The 26345-nt window shown below is 31.5% G+C and overlaps 1 protein-coding gene across 8 annotated transcripts in view; it reads left to right on the forward strand.

Moving 5' to 3' along the window:
• WRN (WRN RecQ like helicase) overlaps positions 1 to 26345 on the forward strand; it is a 109802-nt gene that overhangs the window by 76875 nt on the left and 6582 nt on the right. For 5 of the 8 annotated variants that reach the window (XM_036228715.1, XM_036228717.1, XM_036228718.1 and 2 more), the window contains 10 exons: positions 4131 to 4301; positions 4379 to 4476; positions 5296 to 5371; positions 6202 to 6275; positions 10194 to 10269; positions 10503 to 10615; positions 12582 to 12696; positions 16465 to 16596; positions 18665 to 18827; positions 25428 to 25624. In XM_036228715.1, coding sequence (XP_036084608.1) covers positions 4131 to 4301; positions 4379 to 4476; positions 5296 to 5371; positions 6202 to 6275; positions 10194 to 10269; positions 10503 to 10615; positions 12582 to 12696; positions 16465 to 16596; positions 18665 to 18827; positions 25428 to 25624 — 1215 coding nt within the window. Of the gene's footprint in view, positions 1 to 4130; positions 4302 to 4378; positions 4477 to 5295; positions 5372 to 6201; positions 6276 to 10193; positions 10270 to 10502; positions 10616 to 12581; positions 12697 to 16464; positions 16597 to 18664; positions 20306 to 25427; positions 25625 to 26345 lie in introns of those variants that run through there. The other 3 variants (XR_004953360.1, XM_036228716.1, XM_016136161.2) reach the window with 3 other exon arrangements.

The following is a 26345-nucleotide window of genomic DNA, read 5'->3' on the forward strand; positions in this document are numbered from 1 at the left end:
CTAAAGGCCTGTGTTCTAATCTGAGCTCTTAGACTTTATTTTACCACTTAACATCTTTGAGCCTCTGATTATTAACAATGTGAGTAAAAAATGACTAAGTAGATCAAAGAGTTCTAGCATTCCTTCCAGCTATGAAATTGTATAATGTTTGATTTTAAACATTTTACTCAAATCATCCCAAATTCAGTTAGCATAGGTAAGAATCGTTAACAAATTGGGTGCTTCTATTTCTGTAATCTTATTCTAATAAAATTTTGTAAATTGTCATACTACTAAAGTTTATTGCTTATTAATTTTAATAAGAATTCTGTTTCTATTTTTGAGATTTAATAGAATGCATGTTATAGATTCTGTTAACTAAACTTATTGGAAGCTCATATTTTAGGCTGAGCATCTAGGCCCTGATGTGTCTCTGATGGAAATGTATCCTAATTTAATCTTATTTCAGCCTAGATTTCCTTTGTATGAGGGATCAGCTTTATTTAGGCAGTTTCATTTGTATTCTTATTTCTCACATTCCAAAATGATAAAAAATTGTAACTAGAACATTCTCATCAGTTGAATAAAACCAATGCAGTCATAATTGAGAGCTTTATAGTGCCTCAGTGATATCTGTTGAAACTCATCCTATAAATTTGTTTGATCTTGATCCTTGGATTTTTATATGTGTTGATTGTTAAACCTACAGTAGAGTATAGATGAAATGTAAAAATGTTGAATGACAAGCTCTGCCTCTTTCTAAAAATTTAGACTGCAGTTTATATTGAAATATTTAGAATACAGTAACCTCTTGACATATTCAAGAGATGAAAACATGAATATAACCTAAAATACACTGTTTATGTTAGAAAACTCATAATCACTCTAAGGAATTTAAACAGAAAAGTACTTATTATTACTGGGTATTAAATAGCTTATAATATATTAATAAGATTATACTGCAAAATAGTCCACCGCTGCCTCATCTGTGACCAAGAAGCTATCTGTCAATTTGGGAAGCTTCCACTACCCCACCTGACCCCGAACTGCACTATACAGGGAGCTGTAACAATCAGGAAGGTTCTACTTTTGCTTGCTCTGGGAACCCCTCTGCACCTGCTATAATCTGTATCAACAAAGTACTTCTTAGTACTCAGTACTTAGGAAGTGCTTAGGAAGGTAGTCTTGTGAAAAGCGAATACCTCCACAGTCATGCACTTGCAAAAATAGCAGAGCAGCAGCCTTACTTCACTTCCTGCTTATAGATGTCATATAAGTGCCTCTGATTAGTGAAACTAAATTATATTCAGAACTCCAGCTGAAAGGGAGTTTGAGAAATAGTGTTTGTAACTTCCCAGATTCTGCGGTAGAAGACGTAACAGTGAATGAAGGTTAGAATGACCTTTGAATTATAGTCTGCCATATTCACCACAAATACATTAGAAAGGAGCAATTTTCCATAAAGCCCTATGTATACTACTATATGCATTTGAAAGTAGTATGTACTGTGTAAGATGAATGGGAGAGGTAGAGGGCAAAGGGAATGGAAAAGTACTTTATAGAGAGTGAAGGTAGGGAGAGTTATCTCCATTAGAGGAGAAGAGAATTGCATGACAGATAAGCTTCTCCAACATTTCTAGAACTTGATGGCTATGAAGAATCTCTCATTGAAATCTTCTCTTCACTTAGGAAATAGTATCTCAAAAGCAGCCACTGTTTAGCATGCATCTGCTTTTTCTGGTATATCTGAGTGAATCAGCTAAATCAGAAATGATGAAGTAAACTGTGCAGTGCATCATGAACAAAAGCACAATCATCAAAAGCACAATCATCGTCAAAAAACAGGTGCATGCTAAACAGTTGCTGCTTTTGAGATATTTTTCCTAAGTGAAGAGAGAATTCTGATGGGAGATTCTTCATGGCCATCAAGTTCCAGAAATGGTGGGGCAAGATACAAAATCAACATTCAGAAGTGTGTTGCATTTTTATACACCAATCATGAACTTTTAGAAAGAGAAATTAAGAAAACAATCTCATTTACAGTTGCATCAAAAACAATAAAATATGTGGGAATCAAATTAACCAAGAAGCTAAAAGACCTGTTCTCAGATAATTACGTCATCGAAAAAAGAAATCGAAGAAGATACAAATAAATAGAAGCATATACTGTGCTCATGTGTAGGAAGAATCAGCATCATTAAAGTGGCCCTACTACCCAAAGCAATCTATAGATTCAGTGCAATCCCTATCAAAATACCAATGGCATTTTTCAGAGAGCCAGAACAAATAATTTTAAAATTTATATGGAACCATAAAAGAACCTGAATAGCCACAGCAATCTTGAGAAAGAAGAATAAAGTTGGAGGTATCACACTAAGTGATATCAAACTATACTACAAGGCTACAGTAGTCAAAACAGCATGGTACTGGCATAAAAACAGATAAATTGATCAATGGAACAGAATAGAGAGCCCAGAAATAAATCTATGCCTATACGTTCATTTACTATATGACGAAGGTGGCAAGAATATACAATGGGGTTCAAACAGTCTCTTCAATAAATGGTGTTGGGAGAATTGGACAAATACACTAAAAAAAGTGAAACTGGACCAGCTTCTTACACAGTATACAAGAATAGACTCAAAATGGATTAAAGACTCAAATATAAGATCTGAAACCATAAAACTTCTAGAAGAAAACATAGGCAGTAATCTCTGATATTGCTACTAGTAATTTATTTTTAGACATATCTCCTTGGTCAAGGGAAACAAACAAACAAAATAAACAAACGAGACTACATCAAACTAAAAAGTTTTTGGACAGCAAAAGAAACCATCAACAAAATGAAAACACAAACCTGCTAATTGGGAGAAGATATTCCCTTATGATACATCTGATAAGGGGTTCATATCCAAAATATATAAAGAATTACATAACAACTACAAAGAAAAGACCAAGCAATCCAATTAAAGAACAAGTGTTGGCAAGGATGTGGAGAAAAAGTTACTCTAACACACTTTTGATGGGATTGCAAATTGGTATAGCCATACTGGAAAACAGTCTGGAGGTTACTCAAAAAATTAATAATGGATCTACCTTTTAACCAAGAAATTGTACGTTGTCCTTTTAACCAAGAAATTGTATTTATCCAAGGAAAACTAAAACAATAATTTGTAAAGATTTATGCATCCCTGTGTTCAATAGCCAAGATATGGAAGCAACCTAAATGCCCATCAACAGACGACTGGATAAAGAAGTTGTGGTTCATATATACAATGGAATATTACTCTGCCATGAAAACAAGTGAAACCCTACCATTCTCAATGACATGGATGGACCTAGAGGTTATTATGCTGAGTGAAATGAATCAGATAAATACCATTTGATTTCACTTATATGTAGAATCTAGGAAACAAAAAGAATAAACTAATCAAAAACAGGCTCACAAATATAGAGGACAATCTGGTGACAGCCAGAGGGGAGGGGTTTGAGGGACTAGGAGAATGGGGTGAAGGGTTGAAGAAGTATGAATTAGTAGTTGATAGATGGTGACGGGGATGGGGGGCATAGCATAGGGAATGTAGTCAGCAGTAGTGTAATGGCTAGGTGTAGAGACAGAGGACAGAAAAATTATTTTATAAACTGTATAAATGTCTAACCAATGTACTATATACTTGACACTAATAATAAAATTTTTAAAAATAGCACAATAACAACAACCATGCAGTGGAGACTGAGTTGCTGTGCTATACTCACTGGTTACTAGCTATTGGGTCACGCTGCCTTCTAACACTTGTATTTCTAGTCTAGAGCTGTAGATTATAATCAGTAATGTGAGGATGTTCATAAAAGGTGTAAACAGCAAAAGTTAAATATTCCAAACATATCCAGACCTATATATTGGGAAATGCGTGTGAATCATATGTGAACTTTCCTGCCATTATTTTTAAAACACAAAAGGAACACTATTTTTATTATATATTTATTTGTTACTTAACTATTCAGAGCAAACTGGATGAGTATAAAAATTTTGTTGGTTCTTAAAGCTGAAATATAGTGTTAAATTCAAAGAATCAATAGATGGTTTTGTATTTTACTTCATTTAAAATTAAATAAGCATTTTAAGATATTGATTTTATTCCTAATTTCAGACTTGTCAACGTCTTCCAGATAGATATCGCAGTCACAGTTTCTTTGGCACTGGCAAGGATCAAACAGAGAGTTGGTGGAAGGCTTTGTTCCATCACCTTGTAACTGAGGGATTCTTGGTAGAACATCCTAAGTATAACAAATTTGTAAAGATTTGCACTCTTACAGACAAGGTAAGCAATGTAGAAGTCTACCTTTTTGATATAATTTTTCTCACTCTGCATTAAAAGATTCTTCTTGTGTTTAATAGGGTAGAAGTTGGCTTCATAAAGCCAATACAGGGTCTCCTCCGAGACTTATTCTTCAAGCTAATGAAGAATTGTGTCCAAGAGAATTTCTTCTATCAAGGTTAATTTTTCAGTTTTTTTGTAACTTCTGTTTTTTGTTGTTGTTGTTTAAATGATTCAAATTATATTCAATTTACAGGTACCACACAAGTAAAATGTGTAAAGATACTGTTTTTACATATCTTTTTTAGTCAGGTTGGGGTATGTGTTAGTGGGATAAGGATAAATCTCAAAACACTTTTCTTGGTTGATAGAAAGTAGTTGAGCATAGTACTTAGAAAGCTGCTTTCCCATCGATTAAAGAAGCAGCATTGAGATCAGTGCTGAAGAATCCATATATCTTTATTTCCTTTTTAAATGTAGAAAGTGGAAAGTTAGTACATTTGTTACCTACTTTTTAGTACCTTTACATGTTATCAATCATTTATCAGTTTTTTTAATTGAGGTATACTTGATAGAATGTTGTTTAAGTATGAAGTGTACAATATTTTGGTTTGATATGTTTATCTAGTGCAATATGATTACTACAGTAGCCTTAGCTGATACTTTCATAACGTCACACAATTATTCTTTTTTGTGTTGAGAACAATTAAGACCTAGTCTGTTCCCAACTTTGAAGTTATAGGTATTGTTGACTATAATTGTTTTGTTGAGCATTAGATTATCAGTTTTTTTTAAAACCTAAAAAAATTTAAACAGTTTTATACTTAAATTTTAAACAACGTAAGTTCTTTCCTGAGGTTCTTCTGGAAAAAAAAATCAATTTTAAAAATCATCAGTTCTAAAAGAGTAATCGCATCTGCCTTTCTAAGAATTGGAGGTATTTTGATTCATATATTAGATAATTACATTTTAACATATTAAATATATTATTTTTCAGATCTAAAACTGCATGTTTGGGCACTGAACAGCATTCTTCTAATCAAGTAACACGTGAATTAACTGCAGAGGACAAGGTTTGTTTTTATTAAAGAGGTGGTTTTTACTTATTTTATTTTTATTCCTGCAACCCCCATTTAAAAAATTTATATTGAATTTTCCCTCCAACTAAAGAGGAAAATACCATATATAACAAAACATAAAATTTGGAAAGAGAAGTGATAATGAACAGAATAAAACTGTGGTATTTGATTTCTGGATTAATAGAACAGTTAGTAGAATTTGAAAAAGTAACTTATTTTGATTCTATTAAACTTATTTTATAACTCTTTTGGCTTGGAAGTGGTTTATTTATTTATTTATTTTTTTGAGAGGCATATTATGATACTTATAGTTGACAGAAAAATAAGCCTGATTCCTAAATGTTCACATTAAAATCATGTGTGTGCACGCATAAACACACACACACACACACACACACACACATTTTCCTGCTTTGTTTTGGGATCTTGGGTAACTATTACAGATAAATACTTAACCACAGGCTAATTAAAACACTGGAGTAATAGACAAAAATGCTCCATTTCAGGTGAACTTTTTCTGATTTATTCAAGCATGTGGAATGTAATTGAATCATCTTTGTAACTTGGGCTCTTGCTATGTCTCAAAGAATTCTTTTGATCCTAGATTTTCTACATATTTGGGAGGAATGGAGCATTATGTTGCATTTCTAACTGCTTTTAGAACCCTAGAAGTTAGTAATTCAAAGCTTATTTTCAGGTGATTTTTTTCGATGACTTGGTTAGAGAAAAAATTGTCATTGTGAGATGTTGTACTTATTTTCTTCATACTTAAAGATTTTTTGAAACTTCTAATTTTTTAAAATTAACCTTTATATGTTGAAAAGCAGTCTAACTTGAAGATGTATTCCTACAAAACATTTGATGAAATGTCTTCTGCGAGCGACATTCCTAAAAAAAGGTATGGAGTTCAAATTTTTTATTTTCTATACTTACTAACACTTTTTTTCTTTCTTTCCTAAAGAGGAAGGTCTATCAGATGTCGGTCCGTTTCATTGACAAAAGAAAGTTAAAGTTAAGGCTTAAGCTTCCAATATTATAATTATTAAAGCATTTTATATTAATTACTATAAAATGATAGTATTGATATTAAGTTAATAGCTAATACATCTTGGGTATTATTGGTTGCCAGGCGCTATGCTAAGTACTAAGCATTTTATATGTAATATTCAATTCTTAATAACAATCTATGAATTAGCTACTATTATTTATCACTGTTTTATAGTTGAAGATACCAATGTTTTAAAAATTAACTTGTTCAAAAGAACATACAGCTAATGGCAGAGCTGACTTTCAGATCTATATTTGTCAGACTCTAGCATCTAAACACTAATTATTTGTATTTGTAAGAAATATATATTCTCACTTCATTTTTTAAGGAAGATTTTATGGCAACATAAAATGGTAGATATTAGAGTTGGTGGAGAAAAAAAGTAATGTACCTCTTAGACTTTCACATTTAATATTTGACTTGCTGACTTAATAAAAGTGAGGAATTTGAAAAACTTGTCAGAACCTACATACAGATGAAATAGGCTGTGTATACATACATATCAGATAAAAGTAAGTTAATGTGCTCTAATACTAGCTTTGTAATTGCTCACTTACATAGATAATACTACTTTGGATCTGATAGAGACATTTATCATACCAGTCTCCCACCCCAGACAGTTTTTTTTGTTTGGATATGGTATGTGATTACTGTGTTTTATGTAAACAAAAGGCTTAAGGAGTATACAAAACAATATATTCATTCAATATGCTGAAGCATTTCTTTATTTAAACATTTATTGTGTTTTTACTAAGAATCTTCTTTGTGCTAGGTATTATTCTAGGCACTGTGATTCAGAGGGGAATAATAGAAACATAGCCACTGGCTCTCGAGCCAGAGTTAATATTCTAGTGGAGTATACAGGTAAGGGAACATAAAATTACTATCTAGAGTTATAACATTTTGGAAACACATTTTGTAATTGACACGAGACTTAAGTAGAAGTTAGTCAGATGAAGTGAGGAGAAGTTTTCTAAGCAGAGTAAACTCCATATACTAAAACCTCAAAGCAAGAGAGAGTATGACATGATAGAAGAACTCAACAGTATAGTAGTGATTACCTGGTAGAGGGACATAGGGGACTAGTAAAATTTAAGACTAGAGAATTAAATAGGGCCTAGAATATCTAGTTCATTTTAAACACTTGAGTTGATCTTAAAGACAATTTGGAGCTAAGGAAATATTTTAAGAACAGTAACACAATCAAATTTATGATTGAGAACAGGAGTTGACAAATGTTTTCTCTAAAGGATTAGATAGTTTAGGCTTTGAGTGCCACGTGGTGTTTGTCTCAACTACTCAGCTTTGCTTTCGTAGCCTTACAGCAGCCAGCCATAGATGATATGTAAATGAATGAGTGTGGCTGTGTTCCAATAAAACTTTATTTATGGACTCTGACATTTGGATTTCATATAATTTTCACGTCACAGAATGTTCTTTTGATTTTTTTAACCATTTAAAAATGTAAAAGATCATTTTTAGCTTATAAGCCTTACCAGAACAGATGGATTTGGCTTGTGCATCTTAGCGAGCAGACTCCTGACTAATGACATGCAGTGGTGGGAATGGATGTCAGGAGGATCAATGTGGTAGAGACATCAATAAGGAGGCTATCGAAGTAGCATTTGCAAGAGATGACGGTAGTTTTCACGAGGGAAGTGGCAGTGGGCATGGAGAGAAATAGATTTGTAAGATAACAGAATTGTTAGGATTTGATGGTTGAAAAGATAGGTAGGTTAAGGAAAATAGAAGATTTAAACATGATGCTTAAGTTTCTGTTTTGATCTGCAGGTGAAGAGTGGTCATTCCCTTCACTGGGCAATTTTAGAGGAAAACAGGCTTGAGGAGTTGGATGTTTAGGGTTAAAATTGGGAGTTTAGTGATATATGGAGTTTGAGGTACTTGTGGAGTGGTCCAGAAATGAATTTTAATATATGAGCTTAGTGTATAGAAGTGAGCAAGATGCTTACCTATCAATAACTATTATTTTAAAGTCCATTTGAATTTTCATTACAATAATACATATATGTGCTTTTAAAGTCAGTTGATACCTAAAGGGATATGACAAAGTATACCAAAACCTACTCTGTTCGGGTCTATAAAAACAATCACCCTCAATCTTCTGACTGGTTTCTCTGGTATTTGCCACTGGTCTATTTCTAAGTGATATGTAACTATTTTTTGACTTGCTGGTTTTAGAAATTTTCTGTTGACATCTTATAATGGTAGATTAGGGCTTATCTCTCATATCCTCTTCCCTCCCATACCCTCTTTCAACACATCTCAACATAATTATATTTCAAATTTGATCATGTTAATAATTTATTTTTATGTTATATTTACTCAAATATTATATACTACTAAGCCAAACTGTGTTATGATGGCTGCCACTACCTTAGTTTTTCTTGATGTTAATAATTGTCTTTTTTATTTTCTTTGCTTGGTTTTTAGTGTTCCTATTATTAATCTTTCTTCTATTTTCAGTCTCTTGTTTGTTTACTCTCTTGGAGAGTTTCTTGGCTTTATATCCCCTCCCACCTAGGGAAATTTTAATTTTTTGTTATCAATTTTTTAGTTTGTGTGAACAATTTCTCATTCTTCTTTCTTTAATATATAACAGTTTTTTCTTATTTCATGGATACAATAGCTCCACTTATCTCTTTGATGATATACATTATAGTTATTCTCAACTTCTTTTCATTGGTAATAGCATTCATAGGCAAAGCATTTTTTACTAAACATTTCCACATGTATTTGTGCTTTAGGGACATTTTACCCAGAATTTTGCCAGTTATATATGACGATAAAATTTATGTGTGAAATAATTTAAAATACCATTTGCAAATAGTACATTAGTATAAAGATACCCATAAATGCTAAGATAAAGGTTAGTATAATTATTTAAAACAAATTTGTAATTGTCTTGGGTAATTCAAGGATATTACCAATTCTTTGAACTGGAGTTATCTTTTGTTGAGTTCAAATTTATTTAATTTTAGTAACAGGATTTGATAACTGAAAATGAAATCTTACTTTATACAGTAGATTTTGAATTCTTGAAACAAATTTATAAACATTTCTTACATATCAAAGCTTGAGTTTATTTAATTAAATGTGGCATTTTTTATATAGGCTATTCTATACAATTGCATTTTTATAACTTTTCTAGTTTATGATTAATCAGTGAGAAATGCTTGTAGAAATTGTTTTTTTAATCTTGTTTGCTGCCTAGCACCTTTTTTTATACCAAGTCGTTTGCCAATTGTGTCTTTTTATTCTTCTTTTTAGAAGTTATTAGCATGGATTATTTTCATTTGTTTGATTATGAAGAACAGTGTGAATAATTCAATTAATCCCATGCTAATGTTCCTCACACACACACACACACACACACACAAATAGTGCTATCACAGTGAGGAATAGATTGTATCCATCTTGGGTAAAAAAAAAAAAAGTTATTTTACTTTCATACAGATAAGGAGTATTTTCCTTCAGCATTTGGTTGATGAGGAGGATGGGGCAAATGCTGATCTTAAGTACACCAATTTCGAAACTCAAATTACAGTTTTAACTTTACCATTATAATGGATATACTTGATCCAAAATGTTTCAAATCTAGACTGTCATATAAGTAACATTGGCTTACTGGTATTGGGAAGAATAAATGTTAGTATATAGACTTGGAAATATTCTCATTTTGGGGTGAATTAAAAAGTGAATTTGGAGAAAGAAAAGCTTTTATTAATTTTTTTCTTTTAAATATTTTAGCATCATGGTGCAATCACCAGGAAAATCTTACAATTCCTCAGAACTTGTTATTTCATCTCAAGAGCAGGAGACTCAGGTACGGCATTTATAAAGAGGCAGTTAGTTTTTGAGAGGATAATTATGATTTTATGCATGCTTAAAATGCCGCTGCCAGCATTTTAAAAATTGTTCTTTAGTTGAGTCCGAGATAGTGTTCAGTTTATTTTTCATCCTAAAGGAAAATAGTATCAGAAACTCTAAAAATAAAGGATTGGATTTTTCTAAGTATACTTTTCAAAACGTTAAGTTGTTTCTTTGTTCTTCGTTCAGACTATGTTATATGGCAAATTGGTAGAAAGTAGGCAGAAACATGCCTGTCAAGTGGATGTTCCTCCAGCTATTCTGGCAACAAATAAGATACTGGTGGATATGGCCAAAATAAGGTAAGCCATCTATTTGTTTATATTTTAACTTAATTTTCTTTTAATGTAATAGATTTGTAAAACTTATCTGTTGGCTATGACATCTGTCACATCTGTTGTTGACTCCCAAATCTCTCATGCTGCTACCAAGCCCTTTACTGAGCTTTAGTCCCATGTTTCTATGTGAATGAAAACCAACTGTTTTCAACAATCAGATCTAGTACATAAAAAAATCTCAGTCATTATCCACTAACCCTCCATAAGTGCATTTCATACAAATGCCAAAACTTTTTTTTCTGAATTCTTTGTTTTTGTTAGCCATATTATGATGTTCCCAATAATGCATGCTTAAAGCCTCTAATATTATTTTCACTCCTCTAGCATATATCCCCTTCTTCCTCCTATTTAAATAATTTTTAGACTTTTTCACTTAAATGGTCCTTGTATGTCTGTCTGTGCCTTCCTCCCGCTTTCTCGTAACACCATATTAATTCAGACCGTTACTCTTGGCCTATTGCGAAAGCCTTTTAACTAGTTACTCTTTCCTCAGCCTGTGCCTACCCGACCCCCCTCCTTCTCTTTCATCTCACACGTAAATACCAAATTAATCTTTATCATGTTGCACTTCTGCCTAACTAGCTTCCACCTCCTTAATTTATTTCACTTAAGGCCCTACGTTTATGGACTTAAACCCACTTTTTCATCTATATCACAGAATTTTAAATGGTTTATCTTACTTAGGTTTTTCACCATTTATTGAAGACCCCTTTTCAGTTTCTACATGCTTATTCACAATGTTGCTTCTGCCCTATAGTTTCCTTGAGTCTCCAAAACTCCTATTAGGAAATCCTTCAAGATTTGGCTTTATTATTATTTTCTCTGTGAAGTCTTCTATGTTCTTATGAGCAAAGTAATTCCTCTATTTGGTATTCATAAAGAACTTTGAAATAAATATAAATTTTGAAGATGTTCATATGGCACTTATCACAGTGCTTTATTTATTTATTTATTTATTTATTTATTTATTTATTTATGTTATTATTGACATATATATACTAGATGTTCTAGACTTTAAACTCTGTGAATAATGATATAATGTACCTCATCTTTTAGTGTCTTCCAAAGCACCTAACAGAATGCCTAATAAGCACTGTGTGGTCATTAAATATATAGAAGAGATTATTTCCAAAGTATAGTTTCTTGGTAATTTTAGTTGTCTCTTATACTTAAGTCACTAAATTTCATCCAAGGGATGTTTTATTAGTGTGGAATTTTCTAATAATATTACATAGTGCTTATATCTTATAATAATTATTTCATTAAAAATATGCAGACAGCATTTTAACATTCCATGAAGATATTTAAAGGAAAAGGAGTAATCATTAAATTGGCAGATTGTTAGAAAGAAGACATCAAACAGTCTCTTGGATATTGGACATAATAAGAAACATTGAGTTACAAGACTAAAGTAGTTAGGTTTATTGTTATGGGTAAACACTTTTTAAATACTGAATATTTCTTCTGAGTTTCTTAACCTCTTAGTTGTCCTTAGTACCTCATAGTTTTTCTTTTCATTTCTATAAAAATAATAATAATGATAAATCAGTCATAGAGTAGTACATATGATGATGACCTGTTTACCAGGTAGTATTATTCTACAAATTGAAACCATGTATTAAGGAAACAAATTAATAAACTTTAATGTGTATTAAGCCAACTTTGTTATTCACCACTTTAATTAAACTTTTAATATATTTACTTAAAATTTTTTATTCACAAAGTTTGTATTCATAAATTGCTAAACAGCAAATCTTTAAATGGTGGAAAGCAAAGAAAGCCATTATAAAATGATGTTACTTGTATTATACATTGTTTTGGTGTCAGAAAAAACATGTTTATTGAGTTTTACTATGAAGCTAAACAGTTATGCTGCTGGAGTGATAATGTTTCAGTGGTTTCTTGACTTAAAATTTTTTTTAAATGACAGACCAACTACAGTTGAAAATGTGAAAAGGATCGATGGTGTTTCCGAGGGCAAAGCTGTTATGTTGGTCCCTCTCTTGGAAGTCATCAAACATTTCTGTCAAGTAAAAGGTGTTAAGGTAAAATACTGTGGTTTGCAGGAGTTATGAGAGAATAAACATTTTTAATAATTTCAAAAACACCCTTCAAAAGCAACATTTTCTCCCTTTATTTTCATTTCCACACTGGATACTTAGAAAACGAATTCCAATGGTTTCTATTGTAAATCAGTTATACGAACATGCCAGTTACCTAATTTTTAAGATGATGCTACAGTAATTGTCCAGGCAATTTATGTCTTTCTATTTTGTTGGGAGTTTCTGTTTTAATATTTGAATAAATCCTGTATTTTAGGTTGATAAATTATTTTACTTTCAAATGTAGATAGAAATTAAAACTGCAAAGTTATCCTTGCTTTAGTTGGTAAGGATCCCAGCCACTTTGTTTTTCTAATTGTCTGTTGTATTTCTTCATTACACTGGTATTCCAGTCATGCTGTGTTTTCATATTAAGTAGGTTTCATGGTATTCTCTTCAGTCTGAATAGTATTTTCTTCTTATCCTTTTATTTTTGCCCTCCACATCTGAACATTTCCACAAGGTTTCTCTCTTCAAACTCCACTATGCTGTGTATTCCAGCACAGAAGGTGATTGGATCCCACTTTAGGAATCATTCTCTAAGTAGAAAACTCTTCTGCTTTTTGTGTGTAACATTTCCCTCTTTTGATACAGATTATCTTTAGCAACTTAAAATTTTCTTTTTATACTTTTATACAAGACACATGAAAATTCCTTGTATTTCATATTGAATATTTTGAAAATGAAATTATAATTTTTTAATAATTTGATAATACCATACTTATCTCTTTGGATACTGGATAATAGAATCTTCTTTCATAGTCTTCTTTCATGAATTAGTGGTACTATTTAATAGTGAAAGATTTATCCCTTCCAACACCTCTTCAGGAGAGTAAATTGAATTAGAGCAAAATGTCAATGCTCCAAAGGATAAATATGAAACTTTTTGAACTTTCTGGTTAGAGAAAGTGACTGCTGATTTATGTGGTTAGGAATTATGCCTGGACTATTCTGCAAATTGAAACCATTTATTAAAGAAGTAAATTAATAAACTTTAATGTGTATTAAGCTAGCTTTGTTCGTCACTTTCATTAAACTTTTAATACAGTTACTTAAAATGTCAAAATAAAACTTTGAAATATGAGGATGTGGGTATTAAACCCATTAAAACTTAGGAAAAATGTTAAAATCATTTTATAGAAAACCATTTTATGAGAATTTTGTTTTTAAAATGTTCACCCCTTCAAAGATGAATTCATAGTTGGTAGCTACTTAAAAAAGCTTCAGAAGAGATGGACAGCTGTTTTTTTAAAAAAATTATACATAAAATATAGATCAAAACAGCATACATTCTGTAATCATTAGTAACACCTATAACAAATTTAAAAAGTTAGAGCTTAGTTCCTTGATGAATAATAATTGGTGTCATTTTAGTAAGGTTATTATTGTGGTCCATTATATTATGTGTTGCTATATAAAGAAGAATATTTATGAGCTTTTCTTGGGAATTAACTTTATTTTTTATATCCATATCCTATCATTCAAGAACTTTAAAAATTATATTAGTTTACTATTGGTTTACTGCTTGGTGAAAAATAGAAATATTTCTGGTTGATTTGTTTTATGTCATATGTATGATACCTAATTTTAGAATTTGAATTATCTGACCCAAGGATAAAAACCTTTTTGGCATATCTTTGCATATGGGGTAATATCAGTGCTATACTCTCTCATTAATACAAAATATAAATCCAGTTAAATAACCCTAATGGTAGGAATTTGGTGTTCTGAGCATATAATACCCCTAAATAAAACATAGCCAGGTATTACATTTGTTTCTGTTTTAAAGCTTCAGAATAACTCTATATTGCACTTTCTAGAAAACATGCATCAGGATGTAACACATATTTTCTGGGGAAGCCTGGCTGGCTGCTCATACTGTGGCATTTGTCATGGTCTAGGCTAGGGCTTCCATCCTCGTGCTTGAAATCCTGGAAGTCGATAGGTGTTGTCATGGAATAGTTGCGTTTTGGGGAGTAGATTGCAATATCCTCTTTGAACTTAGTTTTATATATAGTGTGTATATGTATGTAAATATGTATACATGAGAGTGCAAATTCATTTATAGTGAGACGTACAACTGGAAAGTTTCACTTGACCCAATCAGTGCGTTTTCCTCTATAGAAGAAGGTATATAGGAAACTGGCTTATCTGAAAGTTGTTTAGTGAGCTGAGAATATGAAAGGGAAATTCTGATAGTGTCTGAACTAGTCTCTCAGCAACAAAGGCAGGTTGAGGCATTCTCATACACTACTTGCCAAAGAAACTGTAATATTCAAATCTAGTGAGCTGAGCCAAGACATCTTCTCAGCTGAAGAGTGGCATTGCCTACTTTTGTTTTTCCGTCTTTTCTATTTACATGTTTCAGTAATTGATCACTGTCTATTCATATAGTCTTTTATCTACAGAGAGCATGATTTGATTAGATTATTGTTTGTTAGGCTCATATTCTAGCCCTACCTTCTCGAGATTATTATTCTCATATTACTTTGCCGAGTGTTTTGGATGTTCCCAAACCCTTTAGTCACACATTTATAGATGATATAATGATTTTGTCCCATAAACCCTAAAATCTTTATGGATTTGCCAGTGTAACTCACAGTGGTCACATCTCCAAGGCCTTGGTGAGGAGGTATCCCATTGTTGCCTCCAGGTATAGCCTACACTTTAATCCTCAGCACTCTGGCTAATGGAGTTAATTTTAGGCATTCCTAGAAATTTAAGGGCAAATTTGACCATGCTAAGATCTCAGATGAAAACATTTCATTTTCATTTACTAAACAGTGTTCTTCCTGGAAAATCTAGGGGAGCCTAGTAACAACCTGTAGATCTTAGGTCTTATGGTGTTGCTTGGCTTCTCTATTCACCATGCTGCGGTTGTCCAGGTATCTGAACTTTGCCGTAGACTCACCTTTTGTTAAGGGTAGGAATGGACTAGTGTGGGTTACAATAAGCCAGATTCTGTTAGATTTAATTATTTTAATTTAGTATTCATTCTTGTGTTTTAGAAGGTAAAGTCGGCATTTTGGAGAGAAACAATTCACATATCTGTATTAATAATACAGCATGTCATTCTATCATAACTATCACTTTGTCTTTACCTTTATTTCAGGCTTTAAAAAATTCCAGTATGTTTTCATTATCTTATTGTTCAGTCCTTCCCCCTGTATTTTTTCTTTCAGACATCTTAAACAACCATATTTAAGAATTTACATAATGCTTCAAATTTAAAGCCAAGTGTATCTTTTTAAACTATATGTATATAGTTACGATATATTCACTTATGACATATTAGCAGAATTTGTGGTTATAGTACCTAAATATGAATATTAATTCTTTTTATTCATTCAGTATTCACTTCCAGAGGTTTAGGGGACTTATTTAGAGGTAGGATGGTCCACATTATAGTTCATTTTTGTTCTCTCTTACTGGCTAAAGAGAAGACTAGGAATTTCTATTTCTATAATCGTGTTTATTATAAATATTTATTAAAAAATTATTCCCGTTAGCCTTATTTTACCCTTTTAAATCAATATGTAAAACAACAACAATAAAAAACCTTTTTGAGCTCCTCGTGAAAGGAATTTTTGACTGTTCCTTAGAGGTTTTGTGTAATTTTTTCCCCTAATGCTTAATAATTATATCGATAGTCTACTTGTTGTCATTTTGATATTGTTATTAATCATTTGTGCTACATTTAAAATATTGTAGACAGACCTCTTTTCAAGTTCAAAGCCTCAAGAAGAACAGAAGAAAAGTCTGGCAGCAAAAAACACAGCATGCCCACTTTCACAATCTGTGGCCATCACATATTCTTTATTCCAAGAAAAAAAGATGTCCATGGTAAGTGTTACTTTCAAGTTAGAGGGAATTTTAAAATTTATCTAAATATATATTTCATCAGCTTTTCAATATTAAGGTTTTGATGCGATAAATTTCTTCTAATCCTATAATATTTTATGTTGTTTTGTTTTATATTTAGTTTTGGAACAGAATGTTCTCTTCTTTTTCTGATAAGTCTACCTCTGTCAAGTAAAAACAAGTATAGTTTGACTATGATTATCTTATAGAGGTTGTATCAGGTAGAGGAACTGATAAACACATATATAAAGCAGTGTATTTTAAGACTGTTTTAAAAAAATCAGATTAACAGTTAAAAATAATTGGTATATATATTTATAAGAAATAATATCTAAGATACATTATTAAGAAAAAAAGGAAGCTGCAGAACAGTGTGAAAAACAAACTGTGGATAAAAAAGTATATCTTAGTGGAATAGGAACAGAATAAAGCTTCTAGATAAGTTTAACTAAATTGAATTTCCTATCCTCTATGATATTAAATTGATTTGGAGCAGGCTATATGGTTCAGAGCCTGCTTTTTCCATTCTGTGTCTCCATCCACTAGGCCAGATTACATACTTTTTATTCTGATTCATGTCCAATATAAATAAGAATAAATAGTTCATAGCTTGTCTTAATTGCTTAATAGATGTTCTCATTAGATAGTCAGATTTCTTAATTAAAAGTACAAAAGCCATTACACAGGAAACCCAATAATTCCATTGTACTATTTTTGAAACATTACATGGCATGTAGGAATTTAAGTTTAGTCTTTTAAATTGTAACTTAGACATACATGTTAAATATGGTCATATACACAAAATTTGACCATGTATGTGTGTTATAATTAAATATAGTTACTAAGAAAATTTGATATGGTTTCCAAGTTTTCTGAATTAAGTGCATGTTGATACTCAGTCATCATATGAGGTTTCATGTATTATATTAACGTATGGTTAAAAATGCAAAGAGTAGTATATCTTCATTTATGTCTTTTGCTAATATTTGGTTGTATTTTATTGTGTATTATCATGGTAATTATCTCTACCTCCCAGGAGTCTGACAGGGTCTTGCCAGTTAACCACAGAATTAAACATGCCGAAGGACTAATTAATCAGGAGCAATAATGCAATTAGTTTTAAGTAATTTGATGCCTGGTATCAAATAACCCTGATATTATGTACACATGGTGTATACTGTTTAGTAGAAAAGAGCAGACATTTAATGAAAGTAATTTAAAACCTACCTTTGAAGGATGAAAATATTGTTTTAAATGCTCTATTCTCTGAAAGTGGCAACATTCACATGAATACAGTTTAAATTAAGATTCTCAAGATGTATTGAAAGAGAGTATCATGAAATAATTTGGAGCTGAGTGACTAAACTCTGAGTGTTTAAAAAACTGTTTTATCTAATACATATCTTAAATGAATTTAGAGCTGTGTTGAGAAAGCTACATAAATATGTAATGTCCTAAATTTAACACAATTCATGTTAAATTCAATACTGAGCAAATGATGACAACCCTAGTTAAATTGTGGTTATATTTATTTTATGAATAGAACCAATTTAAAACACCTATTAAAGTCTTCTCGAGAACCTTTTATAGAATGCATCTGGAGCCTGTGTTATAAGTATTTCAGGGTTTGTCTTCTTGGAAATTCATGTAGCTTAAGTACAGTATATTATTTCAAATATACAGTATATTGGATTACAGTTTACTCTATTTTCAAAAGATTGTGACAGCTTTTAGACTTACATAGAAAGGCTACTCTCTGCCATTAATAGGTTTTTAAAGTGAATAATTGCACAGGGATGAGGATAGATTTCTTAGCTAATGCGCGATTTTGTTTTATTCCATACAATATGTATACAAAGAAGAACCTATGGAGTTATATAATGTGGGTAGTTTTAAAGAAGTAGTTATAATAAAGTTTAAGTGAAGGTTTAATGCATTGTTTATTTCTCAGTGAACATTTATTGCCTGAAGGTTTTGGACATTTTATTTATACAGTGCAGTGGAAACTTTAAAGAAAACCTCACTGGTTGTTTTGCTGCTGTTTTTCTAGAAGAGTGTAGCTGAGAACAGGATTCTGCCTCTCACAGAGATTGGCATGCATTTGTTCCAAGCGGTGAAAGCTGGCTACCCACTCGATATGGAGCGAGCAGGCTTGACTCCAGAGGTTCAGAAGATTATTACTGATATTATCCGAAACCCTCCCATCAACTCAGGTGATAACCATGACTCTAGTCTGCAGCCTTAATGACTTGAGTCATTGCACCCAGATGAAGTAAACAAGCAACCATTATTAATTTTCACTTTAACATCAATCCTTTATGCTACTATAAAAACTTTTCTTTTGTAATGCTTTTTGTGTTTTAGAAAAAACAATCTTTCTTCCCATTATCACTCAGGGGAATGTCTGAGTCTGAGAAGTTCTTGTTTTTCTTTTCTGCTTCAGATTACAACTTAAACACTCATCTCAAAGCAGTATACTTCATCCTTTTCTAATTTCTACCTCATCACTTGGGAAAAAAACACAGTTTTTTCCATATTCGTTTCCCAAAATTTATTGACTCCTTATTTTTCCCTAAATCTTTCTGATTCCTTGTTTTTGGTTTCACTTACATAGCCTTTCTAATCATTGCAATTAGTGGTGTCTGTCACTGTGGCATTGAAAGTGGGCCAAGCTGTCCGAGCGCCTCATAGAAGGGTTTCTCCTTCTTGTCACTTTGCTGCAGAACCCCAGCTGTGCTCATGGAGATCAAGCCCCTTTGCTTGCCCTGCAGAAAATTTTTTAATATTCCTATTTTAAAATTATGATCCATTTTGTAGAAGTAAAGGATGAGGTACATTAGAGGATTTTTCCTCCTAGATGGAAAAATCTAGATATGTTATATAACTCAATAAATCTGACAAATGTTTTCAGACTGTTAAGACAGAGTAGTGGACAAAGAAAAAACCTTATCTGCAAAGCTGCAGTGCAAATAATTAAATTTTTATTACCTCAAATTCTGTCCCGCTTCCTGGGAACAACTGTATGATTCCCCATCAAAATTTGGAAATAAGGGCAATAAAATCACCCTTTGAAAGCACAATCGATACTGTACTTAATTGATCACAATAAAGATAATTCAAGCTGCCTGAACAGCCAGCCTTAATTCTTTAATCAAGGCAAAACTTGATTAAAGGTCGAAAGAAAGAACATCTCTGTCACTTCCATGGTTAACCCATGGAAGCACAGGAAAAGAAGAGACACAGAGGAAAGTCTGGGCAGGGGTCATCTAAGTTAATTCCAGGGAACTAAAGTTTTTCTTTTTACTATGCTAAAGTTGTACTGCCAACTATTTAAAAGAAAGAAATATGTAATTTTTAATCCTAGTCAATGAGACTTCGAGTATATTAAGGGCCCATTGATAAGTTATGTCAAGAACTTTCTTGAGGAAAACATGTTAACAACAAATTCTTCTCTGTCACTTCTTAGCTTTCTGGTTATCATTGGATTTCCAATGTAGATCTGTCTATAGAGAAAGTATGCACTACTTGTGCTGATCTGGGTACTAATCTATGTGATAATGGTGAATTCATAATTGTAAATTAAAAATTGGCATTTTGTGAATTTGGTTAATATGACTCTATTAAGGTTAAATTAGATGTCCACATCTGAAAATCTGAGGACCAAATCCTGGACTGGGATAAAATATCCAAGGTAAGTGAGTCATCTGATGAGAAAGCTAGCCAGCTCTCCTGGTCACATTCCAATCTTTCCAACTTCAGCAGCCATTTTATTAGAAATTAAAGCAGAGGAAGGAAAATCCTTTGTAGAATTAGAATTGTGGTCATATAAAACCCCTATTTTTCAAGTGCAAAATGAAATAGTCAAAGATTCATACGCCTTCTCAACCAGAATCCCCTGGAATTATTTTTTCTTTTACATATGTATTGTCTCTCAGAACTCAGAGAAATGTGTGTCTTTGATGAGCAATTGGATGGTAGGCAGTATTCTGAGTCTGTGCAGTTTATTTCCTATTGACAATCACGTTTGCTATCATTCGGCTGCCTTCACCCCTGAAGACCAATGGATGGTGTTAGCCTAGTCAGTAAGAGCGAAGGCTGTGATTATAGCTGATCTGTTTCCGATCTTGGCTCTACCATTTCTGAGCTATGTTACCTTGGGCTAATTCCTACTCTTCCTAAGCCTCAGTTTCCTCCTTTATAAAACAGGAAGGGATAATATTGCCTTTCTTATTACAGAATCGTGAGAAATAATTAGCTACTTCACAGAATGCTCTGGCACTTGGTAAATACAGTCAGCACTTTGGATCCTTGGGTTTACATCTGCAGATTCAACCAACCACACATCAAAAATATTCAGAAAAAAAATTCCAGAAAGTCGATATCCAAACAGTACAGTATAACAGCTATTTAAATAGTATTTACATTGTATTAGTTATTGTAAGTAATCTAGAGATGGTTTAAAGTATATAGGAGGGTACGTGTAGGTTATATGCAAATTCTACATCATTTTATATAAGGGACTTGAGTATGGGATCCTGGAACCAGTCCTCCGCAGATACCAGGAACAACTGTATTTCGTAAATGGCGGTAATGGCAGTGATAGTGAATATGATGATGATGGTTGAAGAAGTACATGGTAAGATCTTATGACTTCTTAAATATATACTCTCTTAATGTGAGTATTTTTATACTCTATCCTTTTTAGGAACTAAATCAGGAAATGTGAAGTTCACAAATAAGTATACCAGAAGGGAGGTTTCAAAATTGTATTTTATAGAAACAACTTCAATAATTCAGGCAGATTATCTCTTTTTTTCCCAAGTACTGAAGAATTCTTGGGCAAATATTCTTGAATGATATCGAACGGATGTTCTACTTTTAATTCATTATTGGCAGGGGAAAATGGTAGAGGAAGGTTTAAGATTCTATTATTAAGCCAAGTATTGACAACATCTATTTTATTTTGCTATGATGAAGAATCGAGGTGGTGCTAATTTGCTTTCTAAACCATATAGTTGTAAAGTTATAGAATTTTAAATCTGGAAAGGAAATTTGAAACCATTATATTTTCATTTTCCTACTCTCACCCTGTTTCAGAGACAGGAATCTGAGGCCTAGAGAGTTGCAGATTGCTTTAATATCAGGTCAAGGTTGATGATGGAGCAAGTTTTTCTTTTACTATACTACGTAATTTCTAATCTTTATAGAGCAGTGGTCCCCACCTTTTTTGGTACCAGGGACCGGGGCTCCTTTGAGAATCTAATGCCTGATGATCTGAGGTGGAACCATGGTGATACTGGCGCTGGGGAGTGGCTGCAAATACAAATGAAGCTTCGCTCCCTGGCCCGCCGCTCACCTCCTGCTGTGCAGCCTGGTTCCTAACAGACTATGGACTGGTCCGTGGCCTATGAGTTGAGGACCCCTGTAGAGGATTTGGGTTTATAAACCTCTAATTGATGAGTAAAATAAAGGTACTTAATTATGTTCAGTTTAATACCTTAACAAATATTCTCTATTATATCTAATACATTCTGAGTTTAGCAATTTCAGTTTCTTATGTTATAACTTCTTAAATTAAGAAATATCAAGCAGAATAAATATACACGAAAAATCTCTATTTGTAATGGCATAACCTGATTCAATAAATGTCAGGGAGATGAGAAAACATTTGTAATCGTTAGTGAATAAAACTGCATCTTTACCATTGTATACTTATCGCAGATAAATTTTCAGTCAAAGATAAATATTAAATTGAAGTTAAACACTTATTTCATCTTTCTGTCAACATACTGTATGTAGATGGTACATATAATTTGAAAAAGTGTATTGTTGTGATTTACTTCAGGAGCCAAAACTGAGAAAGTTTTGATTATGAGAACCATGAGCTCTAAATTTTTTTCGATTGTACGTGTATAATGTATAAGATAAAATTTACTGATGTTAAATTTTACTTTGAATTCTTGTTTTTCCTTGATACCAACTGTTGGAGAAAATGTTGTTATAAATTGCGGTAAGAAATGAAGGAATACATACTATATTAATGATTCAGATATGTTTCATCTTTTACTCAACTGTAGCTCTATCACATAATTCATTGTTTTAGTGAATTTTTGATCGACATTTAAATTTTGCACAATCCCGACTTGAGAATTTTCTATATTTTATTATGACATAACAGTATACCTAAAAATAGAGTCTTTGTGAATTTAGAAATTATATCTATTATTTTTATGCTGTCTTATTTGCTAAGTAGATTTTGTCCTTGAAACAGTATTTAAAGGGATTCTGTACCTTTTATTTTTAGTTTTATCAGATTTTTATAATTTTAAACTTCTTTTATGGAATCGAGATTCTAACTATGCTTAATAATAAATTAAGCAAGGCATTTAATGAGGTGCCTGGATAATATTTTGAATAACTTCATTTCCCATTGTTTATGTGCATATGCCTGGAAAATTAAGGGTGGCTTCCAAGGGACCTGCCAGAAAAGTAGGGGTAATATGATCTCCTTTAAAGTACTGAAGGAGTGCAGCCAGTGTTCATTATATTATTCTCCAATAGATATTTTCAGCATTTACCTGCATGGAAAATTAGGGCAGAATAATAATGCATCTATAAAACTATGTGCTACTTATTTGCATATGCATATTATAGGATGGCTTATATTTGCATATATATTATAGGATGATTGTAAGGTAAAAATATAAAGGGTACTTATAGAAATGTGTAAGTAAATATATAAATTTTCTAATTATACCATGATATATTCTTTTTACAGAACATTTATTAAATCATTAATAGTGGTTTAAAACCACAGGCAAATGGTTATACATTATAATTTTATGAAAAGAAGACACTAATTTTAGGAATAAATTAGAATTTTCAAATATATAATTTAGAAATAAATTATAAATTTCAAATAGAATAAAATATTTTTACTTTTCAAAATAATTCATTTAGCTAATGATGTTATAATAAGACAAGATTGTGTGGATAGTTCCCAAAAAATACATTTCTGAATTTTACATTTGCAGTATGATGAAACTAAAGAGGTATAGTTTGGTTATCCAGTATTTAAATACCCACAGAAGAAAGTGATGTTAATACAAATATATTTGTATTAGTTGGCTAGAGTATGGAAAGATTTGTATGGTTTCTCTAGAGTAGCACTATCCAAAAAGAAATACAATATAAGCCACATATGCAATTTAAAATTTTCTAGTAGCCACATTTAAGAAGCAAAAATAATCAAATATAATTTTAATTATCTAATTTAATTAACACAATATATTATTTCAACATAAATGAATACAAAAATTATACTAAGATATTAATGAGTTTTTTTGCACTAAGCCTTTGAAATAGGTTATATATTTTTCATTTATATCACATCTCAATGTTGATGCTAAATTTTAATTTGAAATACTTGATCTGTATTTAGCTTTTATAAAATTTACAGTTAAATAAAATAGATGAAGATACCCAGTTTCAAACATACTTAAAATTTTTCTGATAAGTGAATCATTTCAGTTTTTAAATTTAATTTAAAATTAATTAGAATTACTTAAAATTAAGAATTGAGTTTCTTAGCCATATTAGCCACATTTTAAGTGCTCAATAGCTACATGTGGCTAATGATTTTTATATTAGACAACACAATTATAGAAATATTTAGCAATATACATCAAAGTATAAAATGTGTCTAACCTTTGAACAAGCAATCCCACTTCTGAGAATCTAGAAATGTGGAAAGATATGTATAATATAATTTTCATCAGAACTTTTTCTTTCCCCCCAAAGAAAAACTGAAGACAAATGAAAAGTAACTCAAAGTAAATTACGATAGATACATACAAAGGAAAACTCCTTAGTTTAAAATGACGAAGTAGTAAAAATGGTGGAATTTCAATGTTAGAATATAATGACCAAGGGACAAATAAAAGTTTAGTTTGGTTGATAGATATGATAGTCACATTGTTGATTTTATTACATTTAGAGGTAATCTTATCTTTCCAAGGTTTCGATTAACATCAGTTTTACATTTTAAAACTTTAAATTAGAAAGAGTACAAGCCCAATAATTAGATAGCTTACTGTCCTAATTAATATCTATTAGCTATGTTACCTTCTCTTTCTGTGTGTGTTTTTTTTTTAACTGCAGTTTTTCTTTTCTTTTCTTTTTTGGAAGTCCTGGAGTAATCTAAAGACTACCTTTTCTGAGTATCATTTTAAAATACTTAGTTTCTGATCGTTAATTCGAATCAGGTGTCAGAAATGTTTGATACCATACCAGTTTTATAAGTTACATGAAGATGAGTGAATAGGTTCTAAGCTGCTTTAAATAATTGATGTGTTTTATTACATTACAATATACATTGCAAGTATACTTTTTATTGGCATTTTATTTATAAGTATGATTAGCTTCTATTTTAAGAATAAGTTATATTCAAAAAATTAACTTGTAACTGATACTTGGAATTTGAAGCATATATAATTTCTTTAGAAACAACTCTGGGAATTGTAGCTTTGATTCTCAGGGCTGCCTACAAAAGACATTTTTAAAAATAATTTATGCAGAATCGATGGCACTGACCTGATTTTGGATCTTTTGCCAAAGGGTGCAGGTGGTGCCGGAGTGAGGGGCACATTTTACTCCATTTTTGTTCTTTAGCGCTATTGGCATTTGAAAGAGGAACATTTTCTTTGGCCACCTTCCTCTTTTTTTTCCTACAAATATTATACTATTTCCAGCTCATAGATTTTCTAAAATGTTCTGTTATTTATTTTTAAATCTTATATTTTTATCCTTTACAGAATTGAATAAAATTAAACTAATTAGAATATTCGTTCCTGAAAACATTGACACGTACCTCATCTATATGGCAATTGCGATCCTGGAAAAAGATTGTGACAACAGACTGTTATGCCAGCCTTCATGTGATTCCAACAAAAAGAGATGTTTACCCAACTCTGAAGAGAGCTGTTCAAGTTCTAAGAGAAGCAAGGAAAAAGTAAGCCCTAATACCAAGTCGTTAATTATATGTAGAATATTCATAAAGTGTCACTTTGTTTAATTTGCATATTCTAATACTAGAATACTGTATTTTTTTCACTATCATAAATTAATATAGCCCAGAAATTCTTTCTTTTATAGGCGTAATTAATACTGGCTTTAAGCATATGGCAGTTTATATGATTAATGAAAATGAAAACAAATTATTTTATAAATACCTCTCAAACTGGTTTGTCTGTCATTCTGTCATTCATCATACTCTGTTGTTATTATATTAAGTATCTCAGATATAAGGATAATTGTTGCTCATGGTCCTGATCATATTGTACTACACTTTTGCAAAATCAGAGAAAGACCCATGAATTTAGTATTATTTTAGATGGTACGTTTTATTAAAGTCGAATGCTTTGAAAATTATCTACATGTGGTGTGAGAAAAATAGTAATCAGAGAATAAGTATTATTTGACAATGTGGCTCTATTAAACGATTGTATAAATATGAAAATTTGGCCTTCAGTATCTTCCAAGTCTAAAATTACATGACTTCATGATAAACATTTATGAAAAGCTAATAATTACAAATTATTTTAGTTTCTAGATGATAAATTTAGCATGGTAGTAGATGTTTGCTAATATTTTATTAGAGAATTAGGAGCATCCATTTCAGTTCTAAGATAATCTTTACAGGATTTCCAAGTTAAACTCCTTTTCTCCATACC

The sequence above is a fragment of the Rousettus aegyptiacus genome, unplaced genomic scaffold (assembly GCF_014176215.1).
Source record: "Rousettus aegyptiacus isolate mRouAeg1 unplaced genomic scaffold, mRouAeg1.p scaffold_m13_p_11, whole genome shotgun sequence".
NCBI lineage: Eukaryota > Metazoa > Chordata > Mammalia > Chiroptera > Pteropodidae > Rousettus > Rousettus aegyptiacus.